The sequence below is a fragment of the Gopherus evgoodei genome, chromosome 2 (assembly GCF_007399415.2).
Source record: "Gopherus evgoodei ecotype Sinaloan lineage chromosome 2, rGopEvg1_v1.p, whole genome shotgun sequence".
Taxonomy (NCBI): Eukaryota; Metazoa; Chordata; order Testudines; family Testudinidae; genus Gopherus; species Gopherus evgoodei.
Window position 1 is genome coordinate 172824053 of NC_044323.1, and position 17385 is coordinate 172841437.

General features: G+C 38.0%; 1 protein-coding gene across 1 annotated transcript in view; it reads left to right on the forward strand.

Annotated features, from left to right (window-relative positions):
* GMDS (GDP-mannose 4,6-dehydratase) overlaps positions 1 to 17385 on the forward strand; it is a 547433-nt gene that overhangs the window by 429444 nt on the left and 100604 nt on the right. The window contains exon 8 of the mRNA XM_030552293.1: positions 13162 to 13280. Coding sequence (XP_030408153.1) covers positions 13162 to 13280 — 119 coding nt within the window. The remainder of the gene's footprint in view (positions 1 to 13161; positions 13281 to 17385) is intronic.

Consider the following 17385-nt stretch of genomic DNA (forward strand, 5'->3'; position numbering starts at 1 on the left):
CATCTTGCCACCTAATGAAGTACATTTTGTTGAATTCTAGCTATTGGTTTAAAAACACTGCTAAATCTGTGTTTGTTCCCAGTGCTTCACAGCCAGTGAGGAAGAGATGAAAACATACCTTTTCTCTTTTGAACTTTATATGCAGAGAACTGAAAACTGGAATAAATTAGAATGTAAAGTTTCACTGATATTGTCAAATGGAGCACACTGTGGTTTAGACAGATGGATTATACATACCAGTTTATTTTTGTAAGAATGGAACACATAGTAAACCTCTTCCTCAGGATGAGTAAATTAACATTTTCTGTCAGCTGTTTAGATTATTATTCAGCAGTCTGAGATCACTCTGAAGCCTTTAACACTTTTGAAAATAACTGAAAGTCGTATTGTGTACCAATGCTAGAAGCGGGAGAATTTTTAATACTTGAGGGAAAAGTGAATTTAAATACAGAAGTCAGATATTCTGTTTTAGCATTATTCGCTCATCCATTCTATCTCTCTGACAATACAAAATGATTTCGTACATTACATTCTAGGGTTTTTTCCATTATGGCTTTAAATGGCCCTAATATTTTGACAACCTCCAATGGCTTTGACCTAGATTACTCAACAGCCTAATAGATCTCACTGTCCCCAAGTTGTTCCTGTTATTCAGTCTAAATTTTCCCATTCTTAATTTTATCCCATAACTCCTACTATAGCAATTCTTCTCCCTCCTTTATATGTATGCCCTTCAAATACCTGTCAACTTTTACCACCTCCTTCAATTACTTATCTCTTTGCCAGTGTATATGTGCTTAGAGCTCTAACAGCGTGATCTTGCAAGGTGCTGAGCACTGTGGTAGCATTATTACTTTATAGAGGCTCAATCTGAGATCAGGGCTCCTTTGTTATGGGCACTGTACAAAACACATAATGACCAACAGTCCCTAGCTTGAGGGAGTTACAGTCCCAATTTCAAAGGATGGGAAGAGAAATAGATGCAGAGAGAAGAGATACCAGACTAACAGGTGATGCTGGTGGTAGAATGTTGGTGCCTAACAGGGTAAAAAATGTCAGTGAAGCCAAACGGCAAAAATTAAGATGTCTGTACACTAATGTGAGGAGCCTAGGTAACAAAATGGAGGAACTAGAGCTACTGGTACAGGAAGTGAAACCGGATATTATAGGGATAACAGAAACATGGTGGAATAGTACTCATGACTGGAGTACAGGTATTGAAGGCTATGTGCTGTTTAGGAAAGACAGAAATAAAGGCAAAGGTGGTGGAGTAGCATTGTACATCAATGATGAGGTTAACTGTAAAGAAATAAGAAGTGACGGAATGGACAAGACAGAGTCTGTCTGGGCAAAAATCACACTGGGAAAGAAAGCTACTAGAGCCTCCCCTGAGATAGTGCTTGGGGTGTGCTACAGACTGCCGGGATCTGATCTGGATATGGATAGAAACCTCTTTAATGTTTTTAATGAAGTAAACACTAATGGGAAATGTGTGATCATGGGAGACTTTAACTTCCCAGAGATAGACTGTAGGACAAGTGCTAGCAAGAATAATAGGGCTCAGATTTTTCTGGATGTGATAGCAGATGGATTTCTTCACCAAGTAGTTGAAGAACCAACAAGAGGGGATGCCATTTTAGATTTGGTTTTGGTGAGTAGTGAGGACCTCACAGAAGAAATGGTTGTAGGGGACAACCTTGGTTTGAGTGATCATGAGCTAATTCAGTTCAAACTAGATGGAAGGATAAACAAAAATAGATCTTGGACTAGGGTCTTTGACTTCTCAAGGGCTAACTTTAAAGAATTAAGGAAATTAGTTAGGGAAGTGGATTGGACTGAAGAACTTGTGGATCTAAAGGCAGAGGAGGCCTGGAATTACTTTAAGTCGCAGCTGCAGAAACTATCAGAAGCCTGCATCCCAAAAAAGGGGGAAAAAATCATAGGCAGGAGTTGTAGACCAAGCTGGATGAGCAAGCATCTCAGAGAGGTGATTAAGAAAAAGCAGAAAGCCTACAAGGAGTGGAAGAAGGGTGGGATTAGCAAGGAAAGCTACCTTATTGAGGTCAGAACATGTAGGGATAAAATGAGAAAGGCTAAAAGCCATGTAGAGTTGGACCTTGCAAAGGGAATTAAAACCAATAGTAAAAGGTTCTATAGCCATATAAATAAGAAGAAAACAAAGAAAGAAGAAGTGGGACTGCTAAACACTGAGGATGGAATGGAGGTTAAGGATAACCTAAGCATGGCCCAATATCTAAATAAGTACTTTGCCTCAGTCTTTAATAAGGCTAATGAGGAGCTTAGAGATAATGGAAGGATGACAAACGGGAATGACGATATGGAGGTGGATATTACCACATCTGACGTAGAAGCCAAACTTGAACAGCTTAATGGGACAAAATCGGAGGGCGCAGATTATCTTCATCCAAGAATATAAAGGAACTGGCGCATGAAATTGCAAGCCCATTAGCAAGAATTTTTAATGAATTGGTAAACTCAGGGGTTGTACCGTACGACTGGAGAATTGCTAACATAGTTCCTATCTTTAAGAAAGGGAAAAAAAGTGATCCGAGTAACTATAGGCCTGTTAGTTTGACATCTATAGTATGTAAGGTCTTGGAAAAAATTTTGAAGGAGAAACTAGTTAAGGACATTGAGGTCAATGGTAATTGGGACAAGTTACAACATGGTTTTACTAAAGGTAGATCGTGCCAAACCAACCTGATCTCCTTCTTTGAGAAGGTGACAGATTATTTAGACAAAGGAAATACAGTAGATCTAATTTACCTCGATTTCAGGAAGGCATTTGACACGGTTCCACATGGGGAATTATTAGTTAAATTGGAAAAGATGGAGAGCAATATGAAAATTGAAAGGTGGATAAGGAACTGGGTAAAGGGGAGACTCCAACGGGTCGTGCTGAAGGGTGAACTGTCAGGCTGGAAGGAGGTTACTAGTGGAGTTCCTCAAGGATCCGTTTTGGGACCAATCTTATTTAATCTTTTTATTACTGACCTTGGCACAAAAAGCGGGAATGTGCTAATAAAGTTTGCGGATGACACAAAGCTGGGGGGTATTGCTAACACAGAGAAGGACCGGGATATCATACAGGAAGATCTGGATGACCTTGTAAACTGGAGTAATAGTAATAGGATGAAATTTAATAGTGAAAAGTGCAAGGTCATGCACTTAGGGATTAATAATAAGAATTTTAGATATACATTGGGGACACATCAGTTGGAAGCAACAGAGGAAGAGAAGGACCTTGGAGTATTGGTTGATCACAGGATGACTATGTGAGCCGCCAATGTGATAGGGCCATTAAAAAAGCTAATGCAGTTTTAGGATGCATCAGGCGAGATATTTCCAGCAAAGATAAGGAGGTGTTAGTACCGTTATATAAGGCACCGGTGAGACCTCATCTGGAATACTGTGTACAGTTCTGGTCTCCCATGTTTAAGAAGGATGAATTCAAACTGGAACAGGTTCAGAGATGGGCTACTAGGATGATCCGAGGAATGGAAAACCTGCCTTATGAAAGGAGACTCAAAGAGCTTGGCTTGTTTAGCCTAGCCAAAAGAAGGCTGAGGGGAGTATGCTTGCTCTTTATAAATATATCGGAGGGATTAATATTAGGGAGAGAGAGGAATTATTTAAGCTTAGTACCAATGTAGACACAAGAACAAATGGGTATAAACTGGACACTAGGAAGTTTAGACTTGAAATTAGATGAAGCTTTCTAACCATTAGAGGAGTGAAGTTCTGGAACAGCCTTGCAAGGGGAGTAGTGGGGGCAAAAGACATATCTGGCTTTAAGACTAAGCTTGATAAGTTTATGGAAGGGATGGTATGATGGGATAGCTTAATTTTGGCAATTGATCTTTGATATCAGAAGATAAGTATGCCCAGTGGTCTGTGATGGGATGTTGGATGAGATGGGATCTGAGTTACTGCAGAGAATTCTTTTCTGAGTGCTGGCTGGTGAGTCTTGCCCACATGCTCAGGGTTTAGCTGATCGCCATATTTGGGGTCGGGAAGGAATTTTCCTCTGGGGCAGATTGGCAGAAGCCCTGGAGGTTTTTCGCCTTCCTCTGCAGCATGGGGCATGGGTCACTTGCTGATGGATTCTCTGCAGCTTGAGGTCTTCAAACCACAATTTGAAGACTTCAATAACTTGGACTTAGGTTAGGGGTTTGTAATAGAAGTGGAGGGGTAGGGTTCTGTGGCCTGCTTTGTGCAGGAGGTTAGACTAGATGATCATATTGGTCCCTTCTGACCCTAAAGTCTATGAGTAAGAGAGATTTGCCCAAGGTAGTGCAGCAGATCAGTGGCAGAGCCATGAATAGAATCTAGGTATTTTGACATATGGACTGTGCTGCCTCTTGGGCCCTGAGCAGAGCATGTGATAAATTTTAAACATGCGAGCAGTCCCATTGACTTCAGAAACACAGAAGCATTATGAATGGAAACCAGAATCTTTTTCCAGCCAAATGCTGCGTCATAAACTTTTTGCAGTCAATACTTGCATTGTGATTATTATTTTGGAGCTGATCAAGTTGTTATAGGAACAAGCCAACACTTGACTTGAAAGTCTAGTCTGGTTTCTTGTGGTAAGATCATGGCCTTGACTAGCCCTTCTTGGCATTGATCCCTAAGACTGCTCTATCCTGACCGCAACCTAGGTGCAACCCTTTTCTTTCGTGATGAGTAATCCTGTCTAATGGAGTCTGCTTCTTTGTGAAATGGTATTTTGTCTTTCATTCATGTAAAAATAGCAAGAAAAATTAATTCTGAAAGGGAAAAAAAAGGGAAACTGTCAAATATCTTCTTTTAGAACAATCTACTAGGTAGAGCCTGGGAAATTTAGACTTGCTTTATGATTTTCTATAGCTAAGATAAACATGAATGATGGAAAATAATTGAGTGCTTTCTGTAATTGGTGCATGAAGGAATAATTTAATAAGGAGTATTACCTTTGGGCTTATCCACTACAGATGATCCCTCATCTGCCTCAGTACACTGTGAAATTTCTGTATAATAGTTTGGATTTTAGTTTTTTAAATATACCAGGATTTAAAACACTTATTTATTAATGTTCTTGATCTCAGAAAGAAAAATGAAAGAAACTGAATTTATTTGTATCTTCTCTGTACATTTTCATTGATATTATTTTCATGTCATATACATCACTTTCAATTTCACCACTTGAAAGGTAAATAATTCATTGTGGACTTTGCCAAAAAAAGTGAACAGATTTTTTTTTTAGAAAAAAATTTAATACATTAAATGCTTTCTTAATTTTCATTGTCAGTGAGATTTCCCAACAAGCAACTTCACTGCTTTATTTTGCCTCTGGCTGTCATCTAAAGATCAGTAATAAAGCTTTATACAAATACTTTCATGTATTAAAAGAACAATATTTTGACACTCATTGACACAAGCAAAAAAAAATCAAACACAAAATCGAACACCAATCAACCCTACTAATTTAGTGTTTGACAACACAATAAGAGCATTGTGCATTCACCTAAAATGAATGTGAAAAGTGTTGTGTTGCACTGACAAGGAAGGTTACTCAGAACTTGACCTTACAAGTTTATCTGGATTATGCTGCTTGTGGTTTTTATTAATAATACTGCCTTATTAATGTCTCATGAGTCCTTACTGAGAGTTGTAAAACAATTGAACTGTCTGCTTACAAGAGAAGAGTTATACAGTGTTCCTAGTATTTCCGACTGGTGTGAGGGCTTTTGTTTCATTAGACATTGATATTGTTTTCATTTAAGATGTTCCACAAAGATTATCAAATATTTTATTATTTTAGCGACTTTAGAATTGTTGGATTATTGTCTCTAAATGTCTCACCTATCCTCTTGAAACTTTTAAAAAAATAGAAAAGGACCTGAACCAAAACTGTTTATCTGAACATCATTGAACTTTGAGAAAGTTCACATCTGGATCCCAACTTTATGGCTTGGGTACAGCACTGAAAAATGTTTTAAAATGCTTCTGTGACAATTTGTTGGTTGCAACTTTGTGAGCCTCTGAAAAAGCTGATCAGAACCTATTAAAATTATGTTAGATGTTATTTTGTATTTCACTGTCCATTATTCTATCAAATACTGTGTTTTTTCTCAATAGAAATTTTTCTCATCTTGATTTTGTTTCCTTTAAAAAAAAAAAAAAGTTTCTGGTTAGTGATACCAAAATCCATAGTTTGTAACACTGTTGTGCACAGTGGAAGTAATTGTGATACAAGCACTAAATGGTAACCATTCAATACAATATACAGTGAAAATGGGGGAACTTGTATTCAAACATGGGTATCTTTATATTCAATATTAAATTAGTTGGAAAGAAACACAGACAACAATAGTTCTGACTGAGCTAAATATATTTCAACTATTTATGTTTGGTAGAGAGACTTGAATAAAATCCATGAAAACTTCTAGAGAATTTAGTGCTTATGAAAAGTGCTGCATTAACAGAGCTAAGAACTGCTTTGTCTACAGAATAGCCTAAATTTTCAGGAATTGCTGGTGAATTTACATGCTCAGGTTGAGCCACCATAGAGGGACTTAATCTTCAGAGTGTGGGGTGCTCAGCACTTTCTGAAAATTAGTTGCCTCATGTTAGGGACCCAAAATACATTGTTTGGTCCTGACATAGAGTGCCTCCCTTTGGGGTTATACATTGTTCTGTACTTCCAGCATAGTTAGTATGTTCTTCAAGAACAAACTATCACTATTTCTAGCAAACTGCAGGTTAATTTGGGCATGTTGCCCTCCTTCTTGATTATGATTACACAAAGCTATTTTTGTTTCAATGGGAAAACAAATAACTAGATCAGTTACACATACTCAAATGGCCCTGATTTTTTTTTTTTTTTGGTCAGATCCCCTTGTTAAAATACTGTCAATACATCACTGCTGTTTTCTTCGATAAAACATAGTAGGCAGAATACACATGTAGTTTGGAGGCTTGCTGCTGTACAAATCTTGTCCAAATAACATTGTCAGTGACAAGAATTAATAGTAGGCCAAGTGCTACTATCCTTACTTAGTCAGAACTCCCATTGTGGTAAGGACTGCAGGATCACACCCAGTGATTTTATATTGGCATTAGGATGGAATCAGCTTATATGACTCACAAGGCATTTTCTACTGTAATTGAGCTTCATTGATGTTTTTCAGCCTTTTGTATTTCGGTATGTATTATGTACAGAATCTACATATTAAGCTATTCACTCTAGCATTCAGAAGAAGTATGTATCACTGCCTCTCTTTATCCAGTGTACTTTCATGCATACTGTTTGTATACTTAGTACACACCTATACTTCTTACAGTGTGGTGTAAGCAGTCAGTCAAATTTCTGTTACTCAGACCAGTAACACCTCCTTTTACTCTCTCTGAAGTAAATAAATTAAAGGGATGCTATCACTGCAAAACTGAAGTTGTCAGAGAACCCAAGAAGCAAATATTAGCCATCATTCCCAATTTCTCATTTTAAGTTTCCTTCTAATAAGCAATCATTGATATCCATTTAACTAGTAGTTTCAGAAACCACAACTGCTAATCTGGGTTACTTCATAAAAGGCCCAATTATTCCATTTAACACTGGATTTAGAAGACAGTGAGTGGTAAGGAGCCACTTCACATTATGGGTAGCGCAGGCAGGGATTGAGTCAGAGGAGGGCATAATACCTTCCCAAGCAGCCAGGGTGCAGGGGATAGGGAAGCTGGCTATTTCCCCCAAGGTACCTGACCTGCTCCATGGGACAGTACAGACTACAGAGGGAGGTGGATCAATTGTGGCACAAAAGAAATAGTCCCTCACTGTCAGTGCAGGAACTGCAATTGTGCCAGACCCTTAGCTGGCCACGTTGGGGAAAGAGGATATTTGACATCCTATCCCACCATGCAACCCCTGTAACATCTTCTCACACTTGAGGCTAGAATGTTCAGTTATGCTGCTCAGTGATGACCCCAGCAAAGTAGCTAGACTTTGAATCACCATAGTGCCTTGTTCAACCCACTGAATTCCTCTGTCCACTTCTAGACAGTGGAGTATGAAAGATTATAAAAACAGAATTGCTATAAATAACACCAATGTACTCTTGAGTCTCTCTAACTGGTGATGTTTTTTGCCTGAGTCACAAATTACTCTCTAATTTTTGGCAGACTTGAGGTAACCTGTGCCCTCCACGCACAAAAAATAAATAGAACTAGACAGCCACCAGTCAGTGTGTCTGTCTCTGTACCGTTAGGGTGATGTGTTCTGCATCAGACCCATGCTATCTGTTAAGTCTCCTGTAGTAAGTACATTTGATTTGTGGTTAGAACATGTTTTTCATTTTATTGCAGGACTGTATATAGTACATAGAAATGTGACTTCATGTGATGCATATGTTCTGTAGTGGTGGAATACAAAAATTAAATCTACCAGAATCACTGGTAGCTATATTTTCTAAGTAACACACATCAATCTGTCTGACTGTGTTTGGACATCTTGTTAGAATTTAGGAATTGCTACCACATATAATTCACAAAAAAGGCTTTGTTAATTTTGTGGACAAATCAGCAATTAGCATTTTATTTCTGCAATAGAAATCATCAATCATTATTTAAACCATAGTCACTATTTGAGGTTTAGATTTGTTTTTTCTTCTTAACAGACAGGTCCCTAATTAAGCTGATTTCTAACAATGTACTGTGCTCACCAGTAGAGGAGTGGATGATTTAAAGAAACGAATCAAATAAATATAGTTAAACATAACCTTGATTAACAAGTCTTGTTATTCATGGATGACAGCACAGTTAATAAGTATTTTCTGGCTGGGATGCTGTACTGGAATTTAATGGTGAGGCACAAGTGCAACAGACTGCAGATTCTCAAGACAAACACACACATCACAATCACAGTACAAGAGGCATGTACGGAATTAGTATGTATTGGCTGTGCTAGTCCAGTTCAGGTTTTCCCCTTCACTGATCCAGGTGTGAACATGAACAACACTGTGAGGAAGAGACTTCTAAATGGGTGTTGGCCTCAAAGAAAACTGGCTCCGGTTTAGAAATGTTGCTTGAAATTAGAGTTCCTCACCTAGAGGGAATTTTTTTTTTATATTGTCTTTAAAAACAAAAACAAAAAGTGTTGGCAGCAGTTGTAGTTAAGACTTGCAGAACAGATATCCAGCTCACGTAATCACAAAAGTGCATCCGCATGTTAAACTTGCTATGTATTCTTCTACAGTGAATTTTCTGTCTTTAAATTTAAATGACATGGTATTGCCTTTCGACTTTGTGAGTCATTAGAGCAGAGACAAAAAGAGTTCAAATATGGAAAATATGTTTTGTACATTTGCCATTAAAGGAACAATGTGATTTAAAGAGAGCTAGAGCCTGGATAGTTTCTGTAATAGTTTTCTCCTCCTCTTCAGCCTTAACCCCATTTTGGTAACCAAATCCATCTAAAGAGTAAGGAAAGAGTTAGAGATATGTATTGTGATAAGTGACTTTCTGGCTGCCCATTAGGGATATCAAAAAAAAAAATACATACAGAGAAAATTAGGAAAAACCATGCCCCTCTTTCCACTCCACAAAAATTCCTAAAATATGTGACCTCATGATGGTTAAAAGATAGCCAAGAGCTGGAGCTGGGCAATGATTTTATCACAGATTGCAGCCCAGGCATGTCATGGGTCATGTGGTTCAGCATGTGAACAGGAAGGTGAGAATTGGTGAACTTTTGCCTCAGTTGTGCAGTCCATCAGCGAATAAATGGACCAAATCACTGTGCAGCTGTATAAGGAGGTGAACGGCTGAATACTTTTCACACAGAGGCCTTTGTGTCCTGGACATGATCTAGCATTATGATGGGGCGCGCTAGGCTGCGGCTTTGTAGCAATTACTAAGCCATTATCACGCTAGAACACCAGATCATTTATCTTCTAATTCAGAGTGTCACCTGTTCTTCATTTACCAGTCAATAACCATTAATTATGCTCAGTGGAAATTTAAACAAAGCTGTTCCTCTCTGTTAAAACCAGTAAACCATCCAGTAATGACAATTAAATCTGGAGTTGGGTATTCTTTCTCCCTCCTTATTCTTGTTCTCTGCCTGGAGTGTGGTACAATATGATCTCTTATGGGAAATGTCTAGAAATTGATAGATCAAGGGCCTCTGATAGTATGATGAAAAAAGAGCACATTCCTGGCACATTCTATGGGGAAAGTGGCTGGCTCCTACTTATACACAGATTTCTTTTTGGATACATAATATGTAACAGCAGAAATGAACATTTTTGATGCTGAGTTTGTTGAAGTATTTTCTGCCCACTGGCTTGCCTTTGTCTTTATGGTACAAAAACCGCATGCAGACATGTTCAAATGAACAACTTTTACCTCCTTGTTGAAACAATCAATGATTTTTTTTCATAATTATTAGACTGTTACTTTTCACTGGTTTGATTGGGCTAATTATAAGATGGACTGAATGCGAAAAGAAAATAGAAGGACAAACCGTGATAAATTTTCAAGTAATCATTATTCCAAGCACCACTTTTACTAGCAGAAATTCAGGGAGAAGTTCCTTTTAGTTTAACAGCATCTGTGTTGTTTGATCATTACAAGCCTGACCCTGTAGAAATGTACCACAATGTATGCTCCAAGATTTGCTTGCTCTTTGAAATGGTAGAAAAGCATGACAAAGCAAATCCAAAACTCTGGTAGGAAGTTTTAAAAATAGAGAGAGAGAGAGCATTCATGTTGCCAAACTAGAAACCAAAAAACCCAGTCAAAGTAGCATCAGATATTTATGTGGTTACTGTTTTTTTTTTGTGGGTGAAATGTATATATTTCTGTAGCTAAAATGCAGTTAAGCATCACACAAAAATAGCAGTGACTACATGAATACCTGATGCTGTATTGACTGGGTTTTTTGGTTTTTAATTTGGCAATGTGAATACTCTGCCGCAGTAAATATGTGCAAAAATTAAAATATTTGTGTTACTAAATCATAGAAAATTGCTTTAAACTCTCCAAATACCATAGGCCATATTCTGATGTAACTACTCCTGTAAAAGTCCCATTTATGGCAATAGGAGAGTCCGCATGAATTTTGATTGATCGAATAAGAACTGAGAGTCTGATCCTACAGTCCCTTATTCACTCAGATAGTGCCTACTCCTTTGAACAATCCTATTGGTTTCAGTAGATCTACTTAGGTAAGTAAAGGTTTGTGGGATCAGGGATTGAGTTAGGACTTCAGGATTAGCCCCATGTTTAAAATATTCATTTTTGCTCTGTTGAAGGTTGGTATGGCTGTGAATCCTACAAGTCTAGTCAGACGTGAAAGAAAGGGTGTCAGTGATTTACTGTAACCTTGTGAATCAAAACAAAAACCCGAATGTTCCAAGAAAAATAGTATCAAAGATAGCAATTAAGACATCTCTTGCCAGCAGAAGGAATTTAATCAGTCAATCACATATTGCTGCGTCATTAGCTAGAGAGCTCAACCCTGGGGAGGAAAAATAAAGCTGCTGCCATTGTCCCACCCAGCATGCCACATCCCTAAAGCACAATTAATGTCAAGGACATACACAGGAGTTGCCCAAAATCCCATCTTCCGTGCACATTCAAGAGGCAAAAGGAGCGTGTTAATAAAATCTCGCAGAAATAGTAAAGATGCAAAAAAACAACAGGAAGCAAAATGACTTGCACATAGAATAATTTGAAGGGAGTATATCTTCTTGCTTTGCCTGACACTGATTTACTAAAAGGGGATAGTGGGTGGGGGGGAAGAAGAATTGAACTTTTCAGGTGGCATTTATTGAGAGAAACGGAGCTGTCCCAAAGCTTTTATTAATCTGATTTGCAGAGTATCCACTAGCATCTGGGGACCTACTAAAGTTTTCTTTAAATCTGATGTGAAGAGGTCAATGAAAATAGCATCGTGGATTACTCTATAAGAAGATGGCAATTCCTTTTATCCTATGGAGAAAGAGATGAATTATTTTGCTTTTGTGTACTGATTATTTATTAAAAGAAAGTTCTGATGTGCGTCAATTGCTCCCTGTTTCTAACTTAAGGAAATAAAGTGTTTCCATCACTTTGACCTAGAGTGATCTTTTTATAGTTTCTGGGTGGCAGTATGGTCTCATGGATAGGGCACTGGATTGGGTGTAAGAAGACCTGGGTTCTATTACTGACATTGATTGGCTGTGTGACTTTAGGCAAATTACTTTACCTCTGTGTGCTTCTGTTTTCCCTCTCGCCCTTTGTCTGACTTTTCTATTTAGACTGGAAACTGTTTGGGACAGCCATTTTCTCTCACTATGTGTTTGAACAGTGCTAAGTACAGTGAAGCCACAAAATCTCCTCTGAGGCCTCTAGGCAGAAATGTAACACAAATAACAATAGTAGTAATCTGTGAAGTTGTGATTTAGAAATAGTTCTGATTTTGGTCACTGTTCTGATCTTTGCACAGCCTGCAATCTTTAAAAGAGAGTCTTAAGTGTTTGCCTAACTTCTCCATTAGTATTTCCGTACATGGAAAAGGGGAATCTTGTTTGCCACACCTTCAAATGCATCTCCAGAGGTGTGCAGGAGGAATAGCTGAATTTGAAGTAATGCACTATGAAAATACTGGTCCTCTCTGTCCTGTCTGTCCTGTATTTATTTGGGTTAAATCTAGTTTAAAATAGTCAACAGTGTATTTGACCACAGTTAGGTAGTTCTATGGTTTTGCCCTACTGACAACATCTCTTAAATTGCAGAGGAGTATATAATATTTTTCTTCCCATTACATGTGAATAAATGTAAGGTTTATAATAAATGAGTTCTTACTCCTAAGGGTTACTGTCTACTTTTGAACACTGAATCTTGATTTAAAATATCCCCGACAGAAATCCCTGGTGTGAAACAAAGAGAAAATCAGGTATATTACAGACAATTTTCTGTAATGTAAAATAATTCCAATTAGTCACTTGTAAGAGTTGTGCTGAACTAGCTAACAGCCTCATGTTAAAAAGTGCTAATTTCCCTAGTTGCATGCATATATGTATCTTATTATCTGCAAATCAAAATGTGGTAATATAATATCATGTACAAAAGGGCCCACTTACAGGTGCACTTAATCTTGATTTGTTTATCTTTCTGCAGGCTATGTGGCTGATGTTGCAAACGGATGAGCCAGAGGACTTTGTCATAGCTACTGGGGAGGTCCACAGTGTCCGTGAATTTGTGGAGAAGTCTTTTAAACACATTGGGAAAACCATTGTGTAAGTATGAATAGGAGCTAGCAGCAGTGGGTTTCTGTATCCTATCAACTATTGACATGTGGCTTTGATTTTGCCATTACATAGCAATATTTCTTTTATATTCGTTTTCACTTTCATGTGTCTTATGTTTGTAACATAAGGCCTCTGGGTATGAATCATTGACTCTCGCTCAGCCTATCCAACCACAGGGTATTGCTCCAGCACCCTCCCCTCCACCAAAAACAGATCTAGCAGAATTTCATCCACTCCAGGTGGGTAGGTTGTAGATATCTCACCTCGGCATTCTTATAGGCTGCTCCTTTTCCATTGTAAATCCCATCTCCCTGCCCTCAGTTCCCCAACACCGTTGCCCTCCATACTCCGGGAGGGCTGACCACCTCAGCTGAGATTACAGTGCTATACCATTCTATACTGGCTCATAGGGAATGGATGTTTCAGACACATTTTATTGTTGGTGCACTTTTGTCCTCATCACCAGCCCCAAAACAGAAACTGCCACTTCAGCCACATTCCCAGACTTCACCAGTTTAAGATGTGACACCTGTAAACTCGATTCCTTTCCGTGTGGCAGCATGTTGGCCACACTGCTGGGACTATATAGCAGCATCGCTCTTCATTCTTCTTAGTTCTTGTCCTACTGAGCCATAAAAATGTTGAGCTGTGGGTGCAGAATGTTTACAGTGCATATTCTGCATAGTTTGACTGAAAATACAAAATTCCTTCTCAAGGCCAGATAATAAAATCAGGCTGGCTTTGTGAATGCTTTCTGTAATTTATATTTTTATTGTTTATTATTTTTTCAATTTCCTTCCTTCTGTATCTTCTCTGGGCCCCATGCATCAACATACCAATCTCAGCTGGAAGAGGGAGAGGAAAGCCACAGGCTCTTCCATGACGCTAGCACCAGGGCTCTTCCTCAGGCCATCAAAGACACTGGTGCAGCTGGTGAACATTTGACAGGGCCAGTAAGTTTTACTTGGGAGCAAAAACTCGACACATTCAATAAATATGCAGAAGTGCACAGATATATACAATATTATTTGAACAGTCAGTGGGTTGTTGGGTAGATGATAATATTTTCCCTTGATGAATGTTAGTCTGGTTTCAATTTTTGGCACTTACTTTCAGAAAAAATTCAGAGGGGCACTATAGTAATGAACTTCCAGCCCTAAAGCTCGATTTTTAGGATATTTTTCTTCAAATATTTAGTTTCTTTCTTGATTTGCTTGCCCATCTTCTCTACCTCTACACAATTAACAGTGTGAACTTTAACCACAGTGACATTTTTCAAGGGCACTAGGAATTGTTTTCTCTTTCTTTTTTTTCTGTATTTATTATGTTTCTTTATTTATAACTGACTTTCACTGGTAAGTATTGTTTTAAATTGAAAGCAGGTGAAACTTTAGTGTTTACTGTGGAAACTGTTGTTCTGTACAGATGCGTAATCTTACGATATCTGGAACCCTTTCTTCTGTCTCCTGTTGGATGTTTCTCTGCATTAAGAGGACGACTTGGTGATCAGAATTTTTAAACATGGATATCTAAAGTCAGGCACCAAAATTCATGTTTAGAAGTGCAGGGCATCCATTGATTTCCAGTCTACTCACCTATATAAAATTAAACACCCTACTTAAGAATTTTACTGGACTGGTCTAGTGTACTCAGCACTTCCAGAATCGAAAGCTAAATGATATATTCTTGTAAGCAAAAGAAAAAATAAACTGTGAACTCATCTGCCCCGCAAAGGAAAGGAAAGCAAAAGGGAAAGAATTTTGCAAATAGATCTTATTATAAATAATAAGGAAAAACCCATTTTCAAAAGTCACTTAGGTACTAAGGCCTCTACCTTCCATTGAGTGTCAATGAGATGTAGGGATTTAGACTCCTAAATCACTTAGGCATTTTTGCCCTTTTTTATAGAATTTATGAACTACTCCCTTAAGTAATATCTGGCCATAATAATATATTCACTTCTGGATCTAGTAAGATAATGTGTTCATATAGTTTTTGCCATTTGGGTGCATAAAAAAAGATGTATGTTATTTAGGTGCTAATTACTTTTGCTTTGAGAACAGCATGGTTGTGATAATTTTAATATAGTTTCCCCAAATAATCTCAGCTAAATGGAGTTGATAATAGGGATAGACAAACATGCTTCATTTAATGTAAAAACCCACCTCCACATCCCAAAACCATTGCTCTTCTCTTAAACTGAACTAAATCTAAAACTTTTTTGAGCTTTGGGAAAGATTTTTGTTAGGAACCTTCCTGATTTTCTAGGTCCCAACATGACCTCTATGCCTTCCCAAAACATACACTCACTCTCTCTCACCTTACTACTGTTGTCTTCTTGGCTCAATGGCTAGCAATCTTTTACCTCTTTGGGGAACCCTTGAGGGCCCATTACCTTGAAATTGGAAGAGGTGGGGTTTGTCTTTGGGAATTAACCAGGCAGTCCCCTACTCCACTCTAGTAGGTCCTATTGATCTACCACTTTAAAATTAACAATGCACCAAAGATGTAATGCTCCAGTATGCACTGTGTGATCATTAAATCAACTCCTGCAAGAAAAAGCTGATTCCTCCCTCCCTCCTTGCAAGATCAGTTTTTCATGGGAGTTATGAAATTTCAGGATCTCAAATGGCACTCTTGGGAATAAGCTCCTGGCTGCCTTTACATTGTTAAAATGACAACAAATCTTCTCACTTCTGCCCACAGTGCACCAGTGGTCTTTCAAAATCCACAGCTTCTGTAAGCTGTGTCTGGGAACTGTGGGATAAGTATCCAGAATGCAATGCCTTGAAACAGTTCATGACAGGGCAAGCCTGCAGTGGTTCTTTAACTCCTTCAGCTGGGCTTATTTGTGATTGTCAGTGTAGGAACAAATATCTGTCCTCCAGTGCAGACACAGCCATCATATCGTTGGTTACTTGATATTGCAGTATATGGTATCCAGGAAAACAGTTTTGAATGCTCCTTCACCACAGTTAAACTTCTCTCATCATTTGTACAGTCATTTTTCTTTCTAGTACTTATTAATTTGTGCAGCTAAACACACAGTACAAGTTAATAAACCTTTCAATGAAGTTACATCATACTCTCTTAGTCAAAGATTACAACATTTTATTTTACCATATTATCTAGTCTAAAACACGAAAAAAAGAAAATGTTAGTACATCATGTAAATAATTAGATACATAGCTACAACAAGACTATGAAATGTAGTATAAAGTGAACACAGGTTTATTTTTACAGGTTTGTTTTGTGTGGATTTTTCTCTTAACATTTTTTTTTACCAGGAAGAAATTTGAAATGATATTTATAGAATGGCTCAGAGTCATTCTAATTCAGGCCTTTGCACTGACAGGAAAGCCTCTGAGCTACAAATATTTTTCCCCTGTAAGCATTACACTTTTTTTCTTTTTACTTTCCCTTTTACTTATTACTAATTAAGTAATACTAGGGGAAAACACTTCCCTCCTATAATTTGAACTACAGCAGGGTTAAACCAAACAGGCAAATGCTTGTCTTGACTAATTTTCTGTCATTAATCTTATTAAATTAGAACAGGATTGCAAGATAGCCTGAAACCACTACAGGACTCAGAATTCTTTTCAGACTGCTGTCTGCAAATGGCAAAAAAAAAAAAAAAAAAAAAAAATTAAAAAAACACTATTCAGGCAATGGAAAGATTTGTTGTTGTTGTTGTTGTTGTTTTTTGGTTACTATAAAACTCCAGGTACATTTGCAATAGAAATATGCATTGCTTTCAGGGCCAGAATTAATGCAGGAAGATGAACATTTTATCACACTCATGGTGGCTCCATGGTTTTATTCTTTGTGATAGTTAACTTGTCACCTAGTCTGTAATGATCACCCCACAAATGGGATTCCCTGTAATAATAAGAATAAAGTCTGGTGAGGTGAGCCTCTGGAAGCCGAGGAGTGTTTCTCTCTCGGTGATGTGGAACAGCAAATGGGAGGTGGAACTGAGAGAGAGTGACTTTTTTATTTTAAAATGCTTTGGCAGGGTGCAGTAGCCCTGTCTGATCCCTGATAAACAAAGAGTTAATTTCAGTTGATTTTTTTTCCCATTCCCATTGTA